Consider the following 18,999-nt stretch of genomic DNA (forward strand, 5'->3'; position numbering starts at 1 on the left):
CTGCACTACAAAGCGGTCATAAATATATCGAATGTTGATGTGGAATATTTGGGCTAATTCAAGTCATAAAATTCACAAGAGTGCATATCCATCCTTCTTCCCCATCATTCATCATTTCCATCAGACGATTCGTTAGCCCCACTTGAAATTCCTCCCGGGCTGAAAAAGGTCAACAAAGATGGTGCGAGACAACCAAAGAGAGGTGAGCAGTGAAGTGAAACCTCATTGTATTGCCTCATTATGGGCTCCCGCTGTGAGGAGGAAGCCATTTTATGGCACCCACCAGGTCAATATCTGCAAAGATGGCTGATGGAGGGGATCGAGGGAGCAGATGATGCATATTCATGGAATGCAAGAAAAACAGCGTTCAATACAATCAGTTGTTTTGCTAATGTTTTTTGTGACTGTTCGTGGCAATGGATAGCATATGTCAGGTCATTCCATATTCATTCCATACAGCTGTTCCTGAAAGCAATATAGTGTATTTATCGCCCTCCTTTCTGGATTCACTTTCCCAGGATTTTTTTATTTCTCTCCCAAATAAATGGTGAAAAGGGAGAGCTGTCACACTCTATTATGGCCTGTCCAAATCCAGCGGTTGGTTTTCCATAACAATGCAAAAAAAAAAGAAAAGAAAAGGGGTGCAGAGCCAAAGCGGACAAGACTTGTTATTTTCCCCCGATGGACAAAAACATGCCTGACGAAATCCAAACGTCTTTGAAGTGATTTTATGAGTGAGACAATTGCACTTTTTTTTCCCATAGGAAAGTGAATCCATTCAGTTCAGGCTCAAAATTGTTGCATGCACAAAATCGTAAGCAAGTTCACCTCTGGAAAAGCGAGCAAAGTAAAAATAGTAAAGATACTCATTGTTTGAAGAAACATGCCACAGACAGACAGACAGACAGACAGACAGACAGACAGACAGACAGGTGGCAAAAATGTGTGTGGTCTAGTGTTGTTTTATCTGTATCACTGCATTATTAACAAAAGTGTCAAGAGAGGAAAAATATGGTAACTTGTGAAATAAGCCTAAAATTTTGTATGAATACTGCCTGAAGAAACCTGACAGACAAATAGCAATACTGTGTTTAATTAGTTTGATTGATTGATTTTGGTGGGAGGGGATATTATGTTTCTTAATGTGCATGTATTATTTCCGAACAATCTATGGCGCCTCGTACAGCTCATCCTCTTTGCATGGTCTGTGACCCACATCTTTGCTTGTTTTATTCAAGCTCATCACCAGCGAGGAGGTTGAGTGGGCGGAGACCCTTCCTTGAACATCCACCCCCGCGATTGGGCGACGCGCCGTGGCTCGCGCCGCCACTGGCCCGACTCGCTGTCAATCAAGCGTCGTCGCCGCTTCCCGCGCCATTCGACGTGCACGCGCGGGATGGAACGCGCACGTCGCCGCTCTGAGACTGTCTGGAGTGTGTCTGAAATTGACAAAATAGGACACGGATTTTTTGTTCCCCCCCCCGAGCTTTTCCTCTTTTCGAGCTCGACTCCTTTCACCGAGGACACCTGGCCGAATGTGGAATTTGATTTAACTGCCACTGGACTGTGGTTTTGTGGTATTTTTGGTGGTGAAGGAGGAAGAGACGTGAAAGTTTGGTGCGTCAGCAGATTTCGCTGAATGCGCAGACAGGTGAGTTAGCTAACGTACACACTAACACGGCGCCGCTGGAATGTGACATTGGAGCAAATGTTCTTTTGGACGACGCTTGAATCGAGTTTTAACAAAGCACGAACGCGACGCTTAATGAGCGCTAATTGACTTCCCCCGAACCAGGTGCGAGATCGCAAGTTTGCGTCCCAAGCAAATCCTCGTCACGTCACGCCACGCCACTCAACTTTTTCTGATCTCCTCACGTCAAGCCAAAATTTCCTTCATAGCAATTATAACACGCTTTGTGTCACCGAGTGTTCTCGGCCATGGTGTTGAAGAGTTGTCGATGAACGTATATGTGTCTTTTGTCTGTTTCTGTATGCTCAGGGGGTCCGCGTGTTGCGTTCAGGGTTCATGGAAAGAGCAGCGCTGCAGCAACCATGGAGAAAAGGTTGGATGGATGGATGGATGGATGGATGGATGGATGGATGGTTGGTTGGTTGGTTGGTTGGTTGGTTGGAGTCAGAGCATATCGTGTATTTCTCTTCAAATACACAATTTAGTCTGCCACGTTGAGTCTCCAAGCGTTTCCACGTTAATTATTGCAATTAACAAGATGTCCCCAAAGTCTTCATAATTGCACTTTTAATCATTTCATATTGCTTTCAATTGCCACACTTTTTTTCTGTTGACATGCATACATTTTCATCAACCACATTTTTCTTCCATAGTCTATGCACTTCATCAGCATTTATGTATCCATCCATTTTCCATATCACGTGTCCTCAAATTGACTTGATGGCTTTTCCATCGCATCCACAACTAAGTACAACGTAGACTCTTCCTCATGTTTTTAGTTGAAGCTAGCATGCAAACAACTCAGCGAGCTAGCTAACTAAGCCATGATGCCAGCGTGTTACCTAATGATCAGTATAGTTTGACAATTGTTGGAGCCTTTCACAGCTTTTATGCTCAATTTCCATCCGCGGGGCACAAATAAGCTATTATAATAATATTTTGCCCAGAACAGGATCCAAGAGTGTAACGTGTCCGCCCGCCTCAGGCCTGTCTAGACATTTGTGCTCCACCACTGCAGTCTTCACAGTCTTCCCTCCTTTTAGGGGGCCAAGATGGCCGACTCTGTGTTGTAGCTCAAAAGGCCATCCACGTCGCGTCGCTAGTCATTTTGTCTCATTCGCTCGGATTTCTGCGTACGCAGTTTTCGAGCAGGTCAATATGCGGCCAAGTATTTTGACTGGTCGTTTCTGCCACCGCCGGCCGCGTCGTTGTGAAAAATGTCAAACTCATTTGAGAACATTTTCAAACCAAATTAGCTTCAACATTTGTGTGGCACTTTTTAGTGACACGTTATTCAATTCACTCTGCTCATTTCCGGTAAAGTACTATTTTTAAGGGGGCGCAATAAATAACAAAGGGATACCATCACTACTAAAATTGAAATTGTACAAGTCTGGCTAAAAATAATATCTGCTTTGCTCTTTGCATTATGTGGAGGAACAGCAGGTGGCCAACATGGACTGTGGTCATGTCGTTCACTGCAGGAGCGTGTTTTTAAATGGGTCTATTTGAATTACAATGACATTTTATTTTGTCATCTAGTATTTTCGTACAGACAGGATCGCTTGATTATCACCTACTTAGCGCGCATGCATACTCGTGGTGGTATTCTTTTAATAGCCCTCGGCAATGGGTTATTGAAAAGTTGTCGCTCAGAAATGATGAGAAAGGGCGTGGCCGCTTCAGATTCATTGATTTGGCTTTCAATTCCACCCACAGATATTGGTGTTGTTTGTAAAAAGTTTCTTTCATGTTTTTTCATTTGATCTTTAGGAAAAGTCGGCGTATTCGCCTGAACGGGCATCACTCGGCATCTACCTGGCTTCCTTCCTGCTCTCCGTCTGGTAAGAGCTCCGCTGACCCGTTTTGGCTACATGTATAGTGGGGAGAAGCAATTCCAGGAATGATTGTCGGAGGCAGGGAGGGAGGTAGTTGCTGCACCACTGCAGACTTTCCCAAACTTTCAAAATGAATAAATGTTATTGTGTTGCCCATTGCTCAAATGACGTTATGTATTTCTTCTCGTTGATGTTTTGTGTGACCATGTAAAACGGGCAGCAAAAATGACGTTTGGTGGATTGGGATTTATTTATTTGGACTTTTTCGAGCGGCCGACGACAGTTGTTGTCCGTCCGTCCGTCCGTCGTCCCCCCCCCCCCCGATGTAAAAGAAAAAAATTATGGGCCGGACGATGAATCGATCTCGTTTGACGCTGCTACTTAAATCTCGGGGTGTACCGAAATGAATGTTTGAAATGACAACAACTCACTTAGCAAGCAGTTAGCAATACAATCGTACTAGATTTAGGCAGTAAATCTTTCACGTACCACTAGAGGGTGCTCGCGTACCACAGGTGGTATCATTTTTGGATCAATTAAGTGAAATGAGATCATTTCCCTGGTGGACCTGATGACAGACAGCACATTGCTTGGGAATGTGGAGGTGGATGGATGGATGGATGGATGGCAGTTCAGTATCTAGTGTGTTTGGCCTTGCTGGAGGTGTGTCTGTTTCCCAGTTGCACCCGAGAATTTCGACTGTATTGAGTTGCTTTTTGTTTTTGCTTTTTTGCCAATTGCACTGGGGTCCCAAGTCCAAAGCGCTGAGTCCTCCCGCTGTCTTTTTAGTCCCCGCCCACGGTGCGGTCACGAGGTGTGATGCCATAATGGCGTCTGGATGAAAGCAGCTGAGTTACAGCACAAGAGCACATTTCAAAGTGTTTTTTTTATTTTTTTCCGGCCGCAGCTGCCATTGTCTGTCGTAAACGGCGGGGCTCTCTGGCACTGTTTTTGTTTTTTTTTTTTCTTTTTTGCTGTTGCTCATTTGAAATGAAGGCCCGCTCTGTATTTTACGGCGTTTCCCACCCGGCAGGCGGCCATTTGTTGCTCTTACTTTTTGTATTGTGCGACTATGCCGTGCAGTCAGTTGATAGTGCGGGGAAAGAAACAGGCGGCCTCCATTTTAAGTTTGGGGACAAGAAGGGAAAACAAAAGACCGGCAACCCTAAAATAAAGACTCCGAGTGCTGATTGCTTTCATTTTTTTTAATATAAAAACTTAAACTCCCTGTGTGTGTGTGTATTTTTAATTTTGAAATTTGCTTCAAAAAATGTGTCAATACTGCGTTTGGTATTTTAGCCGTCAGTTGGATTTTCGATGTCATTTGGCAAGGTGCTGTTTATTTCTACAGATTTGACTGAATATTCAAACCTGACCATTTAGATGTTATTTGGCAAGGTCGTTCGTTATCAGTGGATAGTTAATTTATGCACATTTGACTGAATATTCAAACTTGATTTTTTTTTTTTGCATGTCAAAAACATTAAATAAATTCCACACTTGAAAATTTTATTCCAATCATTACGACAGCATTTTTTTGCTGTCGTGCAGAGCCATTTGAATTCTCTTCTGCATAAATGACTACAGGGAGAGGCATGATATTATTTTTTGGTACAATCCATACATTTGTTCTTTTATTTTTACAAGCCATCAATGACATTGTACTTGTTCAAGGTGTGCATAGTGTAACCAAATGTTTCAATTTGTCAATCAATTATGTTTAGATTCTTTTGATAGTCGCGTTTTCCATCCCTGCTATCATGACAAATATTTTTGTACATATTTCCAGGGGAGAATGTGTGTATGAAATTGCAAACTTTTAGTTGTTGATTTAATCACTTCGTGAGAAGCAAATTTTATGTGCCAACTTTTTTTTTTCAATTCGATATGATTACAAAGACAAAAAATGGGGAGAATGATAATATATGCCACGTGTAATATGTTGGTCATATTAAATATCGCCATAGAATTTAGGTGTTATTAGTTTAGTCATTCAAAAGCAAATTGTATTGCATTTGTGTTCTCAAAGAGTCCGAAGTGGACTGAATTGATCGGCGGAAAGCAAACCGATAGGATAGAATAGAGCTTTTAATAGACTTAAATGGAAAGAGTGGAAACAGAAAGGAAGACAATGATTTTCAGTTCTGTGCCAAAAATGACCTGTGCTCATGAAATGTTGCCCAAATTTGTCAATGAAAGTGTGTGTACTGTACATATGGGAAGCTTAGCTTCACTTCAAGTCACTCTAATATTTGTTTGCGACGGAGCTGCGCGTGGAACACCGTACGGCAGACAGCCGCAGCATTACTTCCTGTTCTCATCTTCAAATAAACTCTGAGCCCCCCATTGCAAATGCCGTGCGCTCATCGAGAACACGGCAACAAAGAAGACGGCTGCGGGCCTGAACGAGTGAGTGAGCGTTGTTTGACTCCTCGCTCGCTCGCTCCCTGGCTCCCTGGCTCGGTTTTGACACCGCTTACTTTGCACGCCCAAACTTTTGGCCTCAGATGAACTTGGGCAACTTTGGGTGTTAACGTTCCAGCACCTCTGGATTCGAGGAAAGTAGAGCAGCTTCCTTCTTCCTTCTTCTTTTCAACGCTTGCTGAATCGCTGTTTTGAACCTGTGTCTAAAAAGCAAAGCCGTGGCAGAAATGCACAATTGCAATCATTGTTAACGGCTAATAAAGGCAGCCACGCACGCTCTCTCTGTTCCTTTGGCCCTTTTTCAATGGTATGGCCACGGATATCACGTGCTGAGATTTGTGGTTCACTAAACGATGCGGCGGCGGTGGCGCCGCCGCAAAATGTTGTTCACCTCAATTTAGAGTTCCCGTTGGCTTTATTTTTTTTTTCTTTTTGAATGAAGTGATTTTTTTTACCCCTATTTTCACCATTTTGTGTGCATGTCTCCTATTTGGCCACCTGGAATACCTGCTTCCTCCCTCTTTGCCATTTGACCTTTGAGTCAATTAAGATGGGCGGGCAGAATTGGAGCCGCTTGACCCCACGACTAATGAGTAAATCATACATCTCTCTGAAGTGATTTCCCGAAAGCGTGCTTGACGGCTAATAAGCACCTGGCCCGAGCGGCGCTTCCTTATTGGCTCTCCCCGGACGTTTGGAGCCTATTGTGCCAGGCTCGCTCATATTTGAGCCTCCATCCAGCCTGGACGAGTTCACACAATGGAAAGGTCAGCCCTAATGAAGTCGGGGGGTGCGACCCCTGGTCTTCAGTAGCTGGGCGCGGGCCCCCGTCCCCCCGTCCGCCGCGACCGTGCCGCTTAATCCTCGTTTGATCCTAATTGATAGGCATTAACATGATCCTTATCCAAGAGCTGTGTTTTGTCTCCTCCGAACGCCAAGTGTGAAAGCGTTTAGCCAAATGTGAAATTGATATTTTGCCACGTTTGTTTGTGTGCTTAACTCTGAAGAGCGCTTTGAGGCTCTTAACGGGACTTAGCACGTGACCCCCGGAAATTCCACCAGCGTAGCGTTTTCCCTCGGGACATCCCTCCATCTTCATGGCTGGCCCCAGACTCCTTGGCTAACTGCTAGCTAATGGGCCTCTGTCGGACCATTTGGGTTGCCTTTGCCGCAGGTGCCTTGACTTAAATCACCTTGAATGCCAGATTGAAGCAAAGCATTCTTGTGCTATTTGAATTTTGGCCTTTGTGGCAAGCCGCTGCCGTCGTCCGCCCACACGCTGTTCTCTTCAAATCATAATAATAATGTAGGTAGGTATCAAGTATATACCATTTCAAATGCGGTGGTCCCTTCAAACTTAAATAACATTTGTGCCTTTCCTTGAGTCTACTCAGTCGAGCTGTCTCCCAAATGTAGGGGTGGAATTTTTAGGGGATCACGCCTGCGTTTCCTGCCAAAAGTTTTCAAGTGAGGACAAAGCCATGAGCAATATAAACAAACCTACATGGTCCAAATAGAATAGTATGTTCTTCATTTCACGGGAGCGTCCATTTTGTGATTTGCTTCAATAAGTAGCAAGTCCCGACATTGTGGGAGTGAAAGCAGACGGCGGCCGCGTGTCGCTCGGTTGGTTCTCCTTGGATTCACACGGCGAGCAGGTTCCTCCCGGATTTTTCTTTCCGTCTTGTTTGCGCCACGAAATAATGAGCGAGGCCCTGATGACATACATCATCTGAAGATAGAGAACTCATGACAGCCATTGGTACGGGAGCGGCCGGCGCACTCCACTGGAATGGTCCCGCCTGTCCCACTCATTCTGTTGTTGGATGGAAATGTTCATTTCAAGTGTAGACGTCAACAGCAATGACTCAGCAGTTGATTTGAGCACTACTGATTTGGATGGAAAATCCTTTTGTTTTTCCTGCCCCTGGAAGCGTCGATGGCTAATGACGGTCGGTCAGTCGGTCGGTCGGTCGGGCGGGCGGGCAGGCAGGCAGGCATCACGTGGGCACTCTACTGTATATGATCTGCTTTTACAAGGTGAGCCTGCCAAGCTGTCTACCAAGCTGTCTGTCCTCTTTCCCATTCATGAATCTGTTTCCATTTGATTTGGGTGTAGACTTTCCTTTTAGTAATCATGTGTGTGACTTTTTCACGGGGCTCAACAACTCCAAAGATGGTGGTCACCAGACTGCAATGGTGTCATTTGGAATCTTTTCAGAAATGTTGCCACTCCAGTATTTGGATTGGGATATTCCGTTGAAAATGAATGGCATTTATGCCACCAATATGCATTTGACAAGATCATTTGTCATTTCATTATTGTCCACTTGACAATATGGCCCAATGTGGCGCCTTGTTGTACGCGCATCTCACATCTGACAATAGCATCAAGGGCGCGCCATCACCTTTGCCACAAATGAGCCCGTTCATTTCCTCCCAGGTTTTGCGTTGCGAAGAGGAACAAGCCACGCATTGCGGAACGTCTTGTCCCGTCCCGTCCCGTGTGTCTATTCGAAATAGCGTTCCTTCTATTCAGCTTCTTCTCTCGCTAGCTGGGCTTTTTTTTTTTTTTTTTTTTTCCTTCTTCAAGCTTCCTTATTTGGGGACCAGATGGCGAAAGGCCGCGGAAGCGCCTCTTTTGTCCCAGCGCCCCTTGTGAAAAGAGTCTGTCCTGCCTAATGTAATCAGTGGCACCGGAAGGGTCCGTTTGGGGGTGTGAAAGGAGACAATCGGGGCCTCGGACACGTCTCGATTACACAAACGTAGAGTTCATCTTCCGAGCCAGCCCCCTCCTCTTCTTCTCCCAGGAAGATCCCCGCTCTTTGATCAGCGGAGGGTGGAGGCGCCCGAATCCGTGTTTACCCTGCCCTGCCCGCACTTGGCTAGCTAGGGCTGAGCCCTCCCTCCCTCCTTCCTTCCGGAAGCAACCGCAGGGAGCCGGTTTGATACCGTGACCTGTCTAGACTCCCTCGCCTGTTGCCCCGGCTTTGCCGAGAGGACATGGTGAACTCTGACCTCAAATATAGTTGGAAAGGAGCCACTGTGCTCTCCCGCGCTCTCTCTCTCTCTCTTTTTTTTTTTTCTTTCAGAGGCCGAGGTGCAAGCGGAGCGGGTCATCGCTGACCTGCTCGGAAACACGAGTCGCAGGATTGTTTGAATTTTCAAGATTCGATTTTCAGACAATTCGATTTTGCTTAAGAGCTGCTTTTTTGTGTGTGTTAGTTTTTTGACTTTTTAAATGTCAGTCAATGAAAAGTGGAGATTGAATGTTCTCATGGACAGCGACTTTTGATTCGACATTATAGGTCAGTTGCAAATCTTTGTTTTCAGAAACATTTCCTGTCTGTCTGTCTGTCTTGTTCTATTTGGATTCAGCACCAGCAAATCAAATGGAACATCATATTTCCGCAAAGATTTTCAACTCCTTTATGTACCAGTTTGGAGTTGAGTTCAATAATCAAAATGTCAAGTATTGTCTTTTCTTTCTTCAGTGTTGTGCCGCCGCCATCATTGCCGTCGTTGACCCCGCCCTCCCTCGGCAGCGGTTAAAATGCCAGTGAGAGAAGGCGGGGGAGGGAGGGAGACGCCCGCCACGCTGAGCTTGGGCATGCTCGACTGAGCTGGGACTTTGCTGGTATGCCCGATTTTTTTTTTTTTTGGGGGGGGGGAAGTCTCAATATCCATAGCTTATTTTGATGGACCTCTCTTGAGTTGCGCCACTTGGCTCTATATTAAAAAAAAAAAAAAAAAAAAGCAAGCTAATGGACCAACTGTCAGGATTGAGGAATGGAGCAGGGCGACCAAGTGCAGCTTGGACCAGGGTTTATTTGAGGAACTCAAAAACAGACTCGGCAAAACTGACATGACTTAACAAACTAACATGACTTCCTAACCAAAACCAACAAGATGACTGACCGACAGGGACGTGAGACAAAAGATGTGAAGACATTACGACAACAAGACAACAGCAAGAAAAAGACAATGATCCGACGGGGCATGGGGGGGCAGACAGGACTTATATACATGACATGGTAACAAGAGGCAGGTGAGCACAATCAAACCAATCAGGGGCACACAGGAGGGGAGGGGCGAGCACACGGGCGAAACCATAAGACACATGGAGGAACGGCTGGGTACGAGGCGTGACAGTATCCCCCTCCAAGGGGACGGCCCCCGACGTCCCAAAAAAAAACAAAAAAAAAACCCCCACGTAGCAAACGGGGGGGAAGCGCACCAGTGCAATTGGCCTCAACGGCCAGTCAGAACCGCAATCGGCAGCTACCCGGGGACATGAACTGCAACCGGCGGCGTTCAGGGAGCCAGGGCCACACTCGCGGCACACACTGGGAACCTGAACCGCAATCAGCGGCAAACTCGGGGACATGAACCGCAATCAGCGGCAAACTCGGGGACATGAACTGCAACCGGCGGCGTTCAGGGAGCCAGGGCCACAATCGAGGCACACACTGGCGACCTGAACCGCAATCAGCGGCAAACTCGGGGACATGAACTGCAACCGGCGGCGTTCAGGGAGCCAGGGCCACAATCGCGGCACACACTGGCGACCTGAACCGCAATCGGCGGCAAACTCGGGGACATGAACCGCAATCGGGGGCGTTCAGGGAGCCAGGGCCACACTCGCGGCACACACTGGGAACCTGAACCGCAATCAGCGGCAAACTCGGGGACATGAACTGCAACCGGCGGCGTTCAGGGAGCCAGGGCCACAATCGCGGCACACACTGGCGACCTGAACCGCAATCGGCGGCAAACTCGGGGACATGAACCGCAATCGGCGGCAAACTCGGGGACATTGACCGCAATCGGCGGCAAACTCGGGGACATGGACCGCAATCAGCGGCAAACTCGGGGACATGGACCGCAATCGGCGGCAAACTCGGGGACATGGACCGCAATCGGCGGCAAACTCGGGAAGTCCGTACGCCAATCGGCGGCAACTCTGGAAGTCCATACCGCAATCATCGGCATTCGGAAGGCGAGGCTGTGCGCAGCGGTAAGAGCCATCACGCGCCCCAGCTGTGGGAGTGGGGTCAGGGACGATCGCAGGTCCGGCGCGGCTGGCTCAAAGTCCGGTGACGGACGCAGGTCCAGCGACAGCCGCGGTGGGGCCCGATGGCGGCTACGGGTCTAGCGCCGCTAGCAGGAGCTCCGGCGACGGCCGCGGCTCCGGCGTCGCTAGAACGAGGTCCGACAGCGGCCGTAGAGCGGATCCCGTGGTGCCGATGCCCGATGGCGGCCGGAAGGAACTCCGATGGCGGCCGCGGATCCGGTGTCGCTGGAGTGAAGTCCGACGGCGACAGCAGAGCCGATCGCGCTGGAACAAGCTCGGATGACGGACGTGGATCGGGCGTCGCTGACGGGAGCTGGTGGAGGAGGTTGGTCCATGTGCTGGTCGCTGAAGTTGGTCGGATCATTCTGTCAGGATTGAGGAATGGAGCAGGGCGACCAAGTGCAGCTTGGACCAGGGTTTATTTGAGGAACTCAAAAACAGACTCGGCAAAACTGACATGACTTAACAAACTAACATGACTTCCTAACCAAAACCAACAAGATGACTGACCGACAGGGACGTGAGACAAAAGATGTAAAGACATTACGACAACAAGACAACAGCAAGAAAAAGACAATGATCCGACGGGGCATGGGGGGGGCAGACAGGACTTATATACATGACATGGTAACAAGAGGCAGGTGAGCACAATCAAACCAATCAGGGGCACACAGGAGGGGAGGGGCGAGCACACGGGCGAAACCATAAGTCACATGGAGGAACGGCTGGGTACGAGGCGTGACACCAACAGTGTATCAGCCATTTTGATTTGTTGAAAAAGTGAATATTTCTCCTGCCCAGCTGTGTGTGCAAAATGCAGGCAACATCTTGATTGCAGTCTTTGAAGGTGCGTCTTTGAAGCCACGTCTTTGGCCGGCTGCCATTTTTGAATCAGGTTTAGCCCGATGCATGATGGGAACCCGTGCTTAGCCCTAAACACACGCTCAGTATCCACACGTCCCGTTGTTGCGCTAGCTTGCTTTGTCCGCTTAAGCCAGGGGTGTCCAAACTTTTTGCAAGGAGGGCCAGATTTGATAAAGTGAAGGGGCCCGGGGGCCAGTAGTTTTTTCGGACATTTTTTTAACTACAATTTCATCCAAATAAACACTGTTATAAAACAAATTTCATTCTCCCAATTGTCTTTATTTTTTAAATGACAAAATAACCAAATATAAGCCACTCAGGCACATGTGAACAACTCTAAAAACACAAATTCTGCCTTTCATTCATATCTGAAGAGTCCGATAACATTGAACAAACTGTATGAAATACCTTAAATTTACATGAGTTTAAAATTATTTTCGCCTCATAAACATTTTAAACAGGAGTTATAAGTAATACATAAAATACGATAACATTGAACAAACTGTATGAAATACCTTAAGTTTACATGAGTTTAAAATTATTTTCGCCTCATGAACATTTCACACAGGGTTCATGCAGCCGGTTCGCGCGTACCCTTTTTACAACGGGTTTATTTCCGCATTTGACTTGCGCATGCTCCGCATAGCAGGACAGCTGGAGTCATGTTCTCGCTGTGAAATCACGCCGGGTCGCGCGAGATTACATTTCTGCGACATAAATATAAAATAGCTTTGGTACGTGTGTATTAAAGCGCTGGTCAACAATGGCGGCGGGCCACATACTAAAGATTTTATCACAAAGGCTGCGGGCCTGATGAAATTTGACCACGGGCCGCAATTGGCCCGCGGGCCGGACTTTGGACATGCCTGGCTTAAGCGCCCATCTTTGATTGCGTGCACGTTCACGATGGAAGCTGGGTTCCCATTTCCAATGGCTTAAAACATCCAAACTATCTATTTTTAGGCCTACCTACTCATGCGGAGTGACACTTTGCCATTGGCCCTTGCCGTGATGAACGTGGTTTTTTTTTTCTTCCCTTTTCACAGTGCAGAGCTAGCTGGTAGAGGCCTTGGAGAAAGATGTCATGCACAGGATGGGCTGCTGCTTTTTTTTTTTTGCGTGGCGATGCTCTGGCCACGGTTGCGGCGGCGGCGGCAGCACCGAGCACCAGGTGAGCGACAGCCGACTCTGACCCTCACGCAAGCGGCATGCTTGGCTTTTCTACATTTTCATTTGTAAAACAAAAGCAAGAAACTGACCGTGTGGGAGAGCGTTTAACCAGAAACGTGCTCCAAATCAAGAGGCTGTGTTGCAAAGTGTGCCGAACAAATCCAGAACATGGTGATTGGATGGAAAGCATCCCTCTGCCAGTTAAATTATGGACCCCTCCCCAACTCACTCAAAGACTTTGTGTGAAATGAGAGTTGCCTGGGTGTGACTTTTGCCCAAAGCATCCGCGGCCTATTGTGCGGTCAGTCAAACCTGGGCTGGCAGGCAGCCACGCAGGCAGCCACACAGGCATGCAGCCACGCAGGCAGGCAGGCAGGCAGCCACGCAGGCAGGCAGCCACGCAGGCAGGCAGCCATGCAGGCAGCCATGCAGGCAGCCATGCAGGCAGCCATGCAGGCAGCCATGCAGGCAGCCATGCAGGCAGCCATGCAGGCAGCCATGCAGGCAGCCATGCAGGCAGCCATGCAGGCAGGCACCAGCGCCCTAGCCTGGCTGGGCTGGCCATACTTGAGAGATCAAGGGTTACCAAGGTGCTTGGCGGAACCCGGGCCTCAATGTACTACTCATTTCCTTTGCACGGTCACCGACACTTTTTTTTTTTTTTTCCTTACCGTCTGGAATGCAAACAACCTCGTCGCCATCTTGTGCTTGTACAGTAGGCTTTTTTGAGGGGTTTTGTTTTTTCGGCACCAGACGGAGGCGCCTTGCAAGTTCGCTTCTCATTCTTGCGGCGGCATTAACTTGTATTCTAACAAGATTAAAATATATTGGTCCTGGGGATTAGCATAGTTTGGTGTCTTTTCACCTCGCCACAGTGGACTTTGATCTGCGTTGCGAGGCCAAAGTCTTCCTGGCTCGGACCTGGCCGTCCGAGTGCCAAGTGTGAAATTGGCCTGATGTCATCCCCATTCTTCACCTTTTTACGTCTTTCACCACTTTTAATGATGTTTCCACCACAGCGCACCTCGAAGCAGATTCCACCGCCAAGCATGTGTGTAAATGACACCGTCGGGGGGGGGGGGGGGGGTTCCCGGCCGGGCCTTTAGTTGGTTTTAACAGGTGGATACAATGGAACGTCCAAAGGGGGACTTAACAAAAATGAGCCCATATGGAGGTCAACCACAATTGTGCTGCTGAGCGGAAAGAAAAGGTTATATAGAATGAAGCGGCTGTTTGCGTGCCTCAATAAATGCTCTCGCTTGAGATAGTAACCACCAGTCTGTGTCACCGAGTTTCGAAAACAATTGCACCTTTATTTAGCCACCCGTCGTGATTTTAAAGTGCCATTGACGTACGTTTTTCCCTCGACGACGTGTCCCGGCCTGAACTTTTTGGGAGCCTCCTGTGGATCTTTTCGCACAGCACGAGAGCATGCGCAAATGAATCAAGTGTGCGTGTGCGAGTGAGTGTGTGTGTGTGTGTGTGTGTGTGTGTGTGTGTGTGTGTGTGTGTGTGTGTGTCAGGCAAGAAGCAAAATAAGAAAGGCGGCTGATAGTAAGATGCGTGTGAGCGTGAGAGAAGGGGAAGCAAGTTTGGGTGGGAAGGCTCCGTGTGGAGAATGGGTTAGCGAGGGGTGGGCGGGCGGGCGGAGGAAGAAAGGGGAGGTATAAACCAGCCACCTGCAGCCATGACAGGCTTTGACCTTCATTTCTCTCTCGCTCTCTCCTTCCTTCCTTCCTTCCACTCCCTTTTTCTGGATGGAAGTTTTTCTTTCTTTTCCAGCAGGGTGCGAGGAAGACCGACCGTGGCGAAGACAGGCCAGCGACCGCGCAAACAAAGAGTCGCGGTTCGAGTATGAAAATGCAGATAGGCCATTGTTGTCGCGGGGGGGGGGGGACACGGCTGGGGACGGTCCAAGGCTTTCTCTCGCATAACGTTCTACCGCTCGGCCAATGTTTTCATCTGAATTTCATCCTGGCTGCCGAGTGGGTGTTTGCGTGGCAGGGAGGATTATTGTGCCAATCAAAACGTAAAGCTTTTTGTTCCCACCGTTGAACATGAAACATCCCGGCTCGTACAAAATGTAACAAATGCTGTTTTTTGTGTGTGTTGATAATCTTCAAGGTTTATTTACTCTTTTGCAATTTCCAGGAGGCAGTTAATGACACAATCAATACATGATACAAATTATGTACACTTTTTCTTGAGTTTGATTTTCCTTACCAAAGGATAGCATCCAACATAAAATAAAAAATAGCATTGTATCCTACAACTCTGTGCTGTGGTTTCATTTCAACATTGTTCATATAGATAGATCGATAGATAGCTCTACGCTGATGAGTAAATTCATGACGTCGTATACCAGCAGTGTTTGAAAAAGGCATTCAGCTAGGTTAGTCTGCATTTTGTTGTTGTTGAAGTAATACTGCTTATCTGATTCGGCACAGTTATGTTTCACAAAAAAGTCTTTTTAAGGCAAAGTGTGTTTCGGTTTGGTGGATCATCATATTTTCTGTTTGTTTTTAATTCACACACACTTTCTCCCCCCTCCCCCCCGCAGATGCACAACAGAAAACACATGGAAAGGCAAACAAAAAGAAATTTGGCGCATGGCGGGCTGGGGAACCTGCGACCTGTGGTCCGTACGCAGACCGCCCGAGAGCAATTCTACAAACGCTGTTATAAAAAGCCCTCCCCCAAATAATGCTTAGAATATAACAACATTTGCATTCATTTTGCCTGGCCCCTGATTAGCAGAAGGTGTCCCCCCCCCTCCCCCCCGATACACAAATACAGCCTAATAGCTCACTCACACTTGTTCTGTCCATATTTCCCACAAATCAAAATTGCAGCGTTCATGCAAAAGGCCTCAAAGACACATTTTCCATTCATGAAAAAAACAAAACAATTATTGCAAGATAAACAAGCAGTGTAAACACCTCTGTACCTACTCTAAAGCAACAATGGTCATTGGGTAGATCTTTTTTTTTTTTTTTTCCTCAATAGAATCTATATAAATACACAAAGTCCTTTTCTTTTTTTTTAATACAGTTACAGACGGACGGATGCCTTCTTTTGCCACGATAAGTCCTCAAACACTGCTGTGGAAGAATAAAGAGGAACACAAGCCGCGTGAGCGAGCGAGCGCTCGCGGTTGAATGCTACACGGTCACTATCCAGGCAGCAGTCATTTGATATTGCTATTTCAAATCAGAATCAAAACAACACGCACACATATGTTAGAAAATAATGCCATATACTTCTCTTCATATCTATGCATGATTTAAAAACAAGATGTTAGTTAGCATTGATTATAAATTCACAGTAGCCTTGATGCAGCAGGACCAACAACAACAACAACAACAACAACAACCGAACAAAAAAACATTCTTTGGACTTGTTACTTTTCATAGAAGTGCCGGATGTAAAAATGACAATCATTATATCATATATATGTGTACCAGATGATGGCATTCATAAGTAATTGATTAATTAGGAGCTCCTGTTTGGTTGTGTGTGGGTGGGGTGGGGGGGGGGTCGTCAGCAGACAGTGACAACTTTATACAGCATCTTCGTGTATCGACATGATATTGCAGACTCTGGATTTATGCTGGTATAGTCTCTCTTAAACTGGCCCTTGTTGCTGGCTGATATTATTGCATCTTAATATTTCTTGATCATGTGGACTGGCTTCTCTATACTCTTTAGATTTCGAAATTCAACCCTAACCCTACACTGTTGGGTGAGCTCGGAAGTTGAAAGTGGGCCATTTGACAGTTTTGCTGTTGGGTTGAGTTTGCAGAATTGTCACTTGAAGTAAAAAAACAAAAGCATTTCTTTTGTGGCGCCAAGCATTTCTATTTGCAAGTCGTTCTGAGTGAAACGATCGATTTGGCCTCAAAACAAATGGTGTATTTTTTTCAACAGTGTAGAGGGGGGGGGGCGCTCGCTGTTCAGTCGCTGTCGGATTTGTCGTCCTTAGTGACGGTGGCGTGGTTGTAAAGGCCCTGGGCCATCAGGTGCAGGGCTAGCGCGTTCTTGCCCCCGTTGGCTTTCTTGATCTTGGCCCGCTTGTTCTGGAACCAGATCTTGATCTGGGACTCGTTCAGGCCCAGCTCCTGGGCCAGGTTCTGGCGCCGCTGCTCGGTCAGGTAGCGGTTGGTCTGGAACTCGGTCTTGAGTCTCTGCAGCTGCTCGGCGGTGAAGGCCGTGCGCGGTCGTTTGTCCTCCTTGCTGGTGCTCTTCTTCTTTGGTTTGCGGGATCTCGGACCTGCAACCCAAGCAATCTACCGCTTATGTTGGATTATAATCCAGCCACGTTATGGCCAAAGCGCTTGGAATGCATGTTCCAAATTTATTTGATTTGCAATCATTCACATGCACATATTTAGCGCTCAATTTCTACTTTATTTCTGATGATTATATTCTACTGATGTTAAGATGCATGACAAATCCCGCTATGTGGTGCAATGCTTTCTTTCTCGTACTAAATATTAAATGCGTGTCTCCTACGCACGCACGCACGCACACGTAAACTCTACAACTCCTAGTAGTCGCCACCTCCAGCTACATAATGCATGAGAACAAGTTGTACTACACTCATTTTGATCCACGCACGACACTCGTATACATTTTGGTTTTCTGTGAACTTAGTTCTACGCAACTTGACACACAGAAAAAAAAAGTGGACGAACAAATAACGCATGTATGAGAGAGAGAAAAAATCATCTTGCTGAGTTATTTGCCAGACTAGCAATGCGCAACAATAGAAATTGTTAAAAAGAAATAAAAGGCGACTCGCATGCATTATTCCCCCCCCCCCCCCCCGACGCCATATATATATATATATATATATATATATATATATATATATATATATATATATATATATTATATATATATATATATATATATATATATATATATATATATATATATATATATATATATATATATATATAATTTCATTATTTTGATTTTAAAAAATCAATCTGTGGCTTTGTTAGAAATGGAAAAGGTAAACACGGCTGCGTTGAGGCCCTAACGCATCTCGCTCGATGTCGGCGGGCGGCGTTCCGGGTCTGCTCGGGGTTCGCGTGCCCATGCACCCACCTGAAGAGGGTCTGTCCGAGTAGCGGGTGCAGTACACCCAGGCGGGCCACAGCATGGGCTGCTGGACCGGGGCTGCGTTGGCGCTGGCTTGGGAACTGTCCGAGTCCGAGCTTAGGCACTGGTCTCCGCTCTCCCCGCGGGCTTTTGAGGGCTCCTCGGCGGCTATGGCTGGCTTCTTGGCGCCGGTGTCCGCGTGAGGCGTGGAGGTGCCCTCCGTGGGCACCGTGCTGCCGACCGGCTCGGTCTGAGGCGCTGCGGGACTGCCGAGGCTCTCTGGCGGCGGCGGTGGTGGCGGTGGCAGCGGCGGCGACAAAGTACTCTCCCCGCGCCGGTGCTGGTGCTGCTGGATCGCTCCGGTGTCTTTTTTGCGTCCGAAGTCCGGCCTCAGGATGTTGTCGATGAAGAAGTTGGTGACCCGGTGCGGGTTCTGCGCGTTGCCCTGCACCTGCAGCAGCGGCAGGATGGCTCTGTTAGATTCCGCCGACTCGTGCCGATCCGCCTCGTCTCTGCTGCCGCGCTCGTTCTCTTCCATCTCGTCTTTTTTTATTTATTTATTTTTTTATTTTAATATATATATATATATATATATATATATATATATATATATATATATATATATATATATATATATATGCGCTCTATACGTTAACCCCTTTGTCGCTCTCCCTCGGCCGGCGGCGCGCAAGTTCGGGGTGGGGGGCGGCGCGGCGGCCCGATTGAATTTTTACAAAAAGAAAAATTAACAATGGCTAGAGAGCGCCATGCACAGCCTCGCGGTAGCGTCCAGGGAAAAAAGCATACTTTTTGGACATAATAGCCCTCCTTGC

The 18,999-nt window shown here is 47.2% G+C and overlaps 1 protein-coding gene and 1 long non-coding RNA gene across 2 annotated transcripts; one reads left to right on the top strand and one right to left on the bottom strand.

The window, feature by feature from the left end:
- Positions 1-1,325: 1,325 nt before the first annotated feature.
- Positions 1,326-15,419, top strand: LOC147041960 (uncharacterized). Its single transcript, XR_015069168.1, has 6 exons — positions 1,326-1,651; positions 2,000-2,063; positions 3,464-3,534; positions 9,447-9,589; positions 12,937-13,061; positions 14,825-15,419. It is a non-coding gene; the product is annotated as an uncharacterized LOC147041960 (long non-coding RNA).
- A 1,594-nt stretch (positions 15,420-17,013) lies between these two features.
- On the bottom strand, positions 17,014-18,704 carry en2a (engrailed homeobox 2a). Its single transcript, XM_085939409.1, has 2 exons — positions 18,173-18,704; positions 17,014-17,330 (listed from the first exon to the last, which is right to left on the bottom strand). The coding sequence occupies exons 1-2, from the start codon at positions 18,702-18,704 to the stop codon at positions 17,014-17,016; spliced, it is 849 nt and encodes a 282-aa protein (XP_085795535.1).
- Positions 18,705-18,999: the final 295 nt, after the last annotated feature.

This window comes from Syngnathus leptorhynchus, chromosome 19 (assembly GCF_054491065.1).
Source record: "Syngnathus leptorhynchus isolate UIUO chromosome 19, UIUO_Slep, whole genome shotgun sequence".
Lineage (NCBI taxonomy): Eukaryota > Metazoa > Chordata > Actinopteri > Syngnathiformes > Syngnathidae > Syngnathus > Syngnathus leptorhynchus.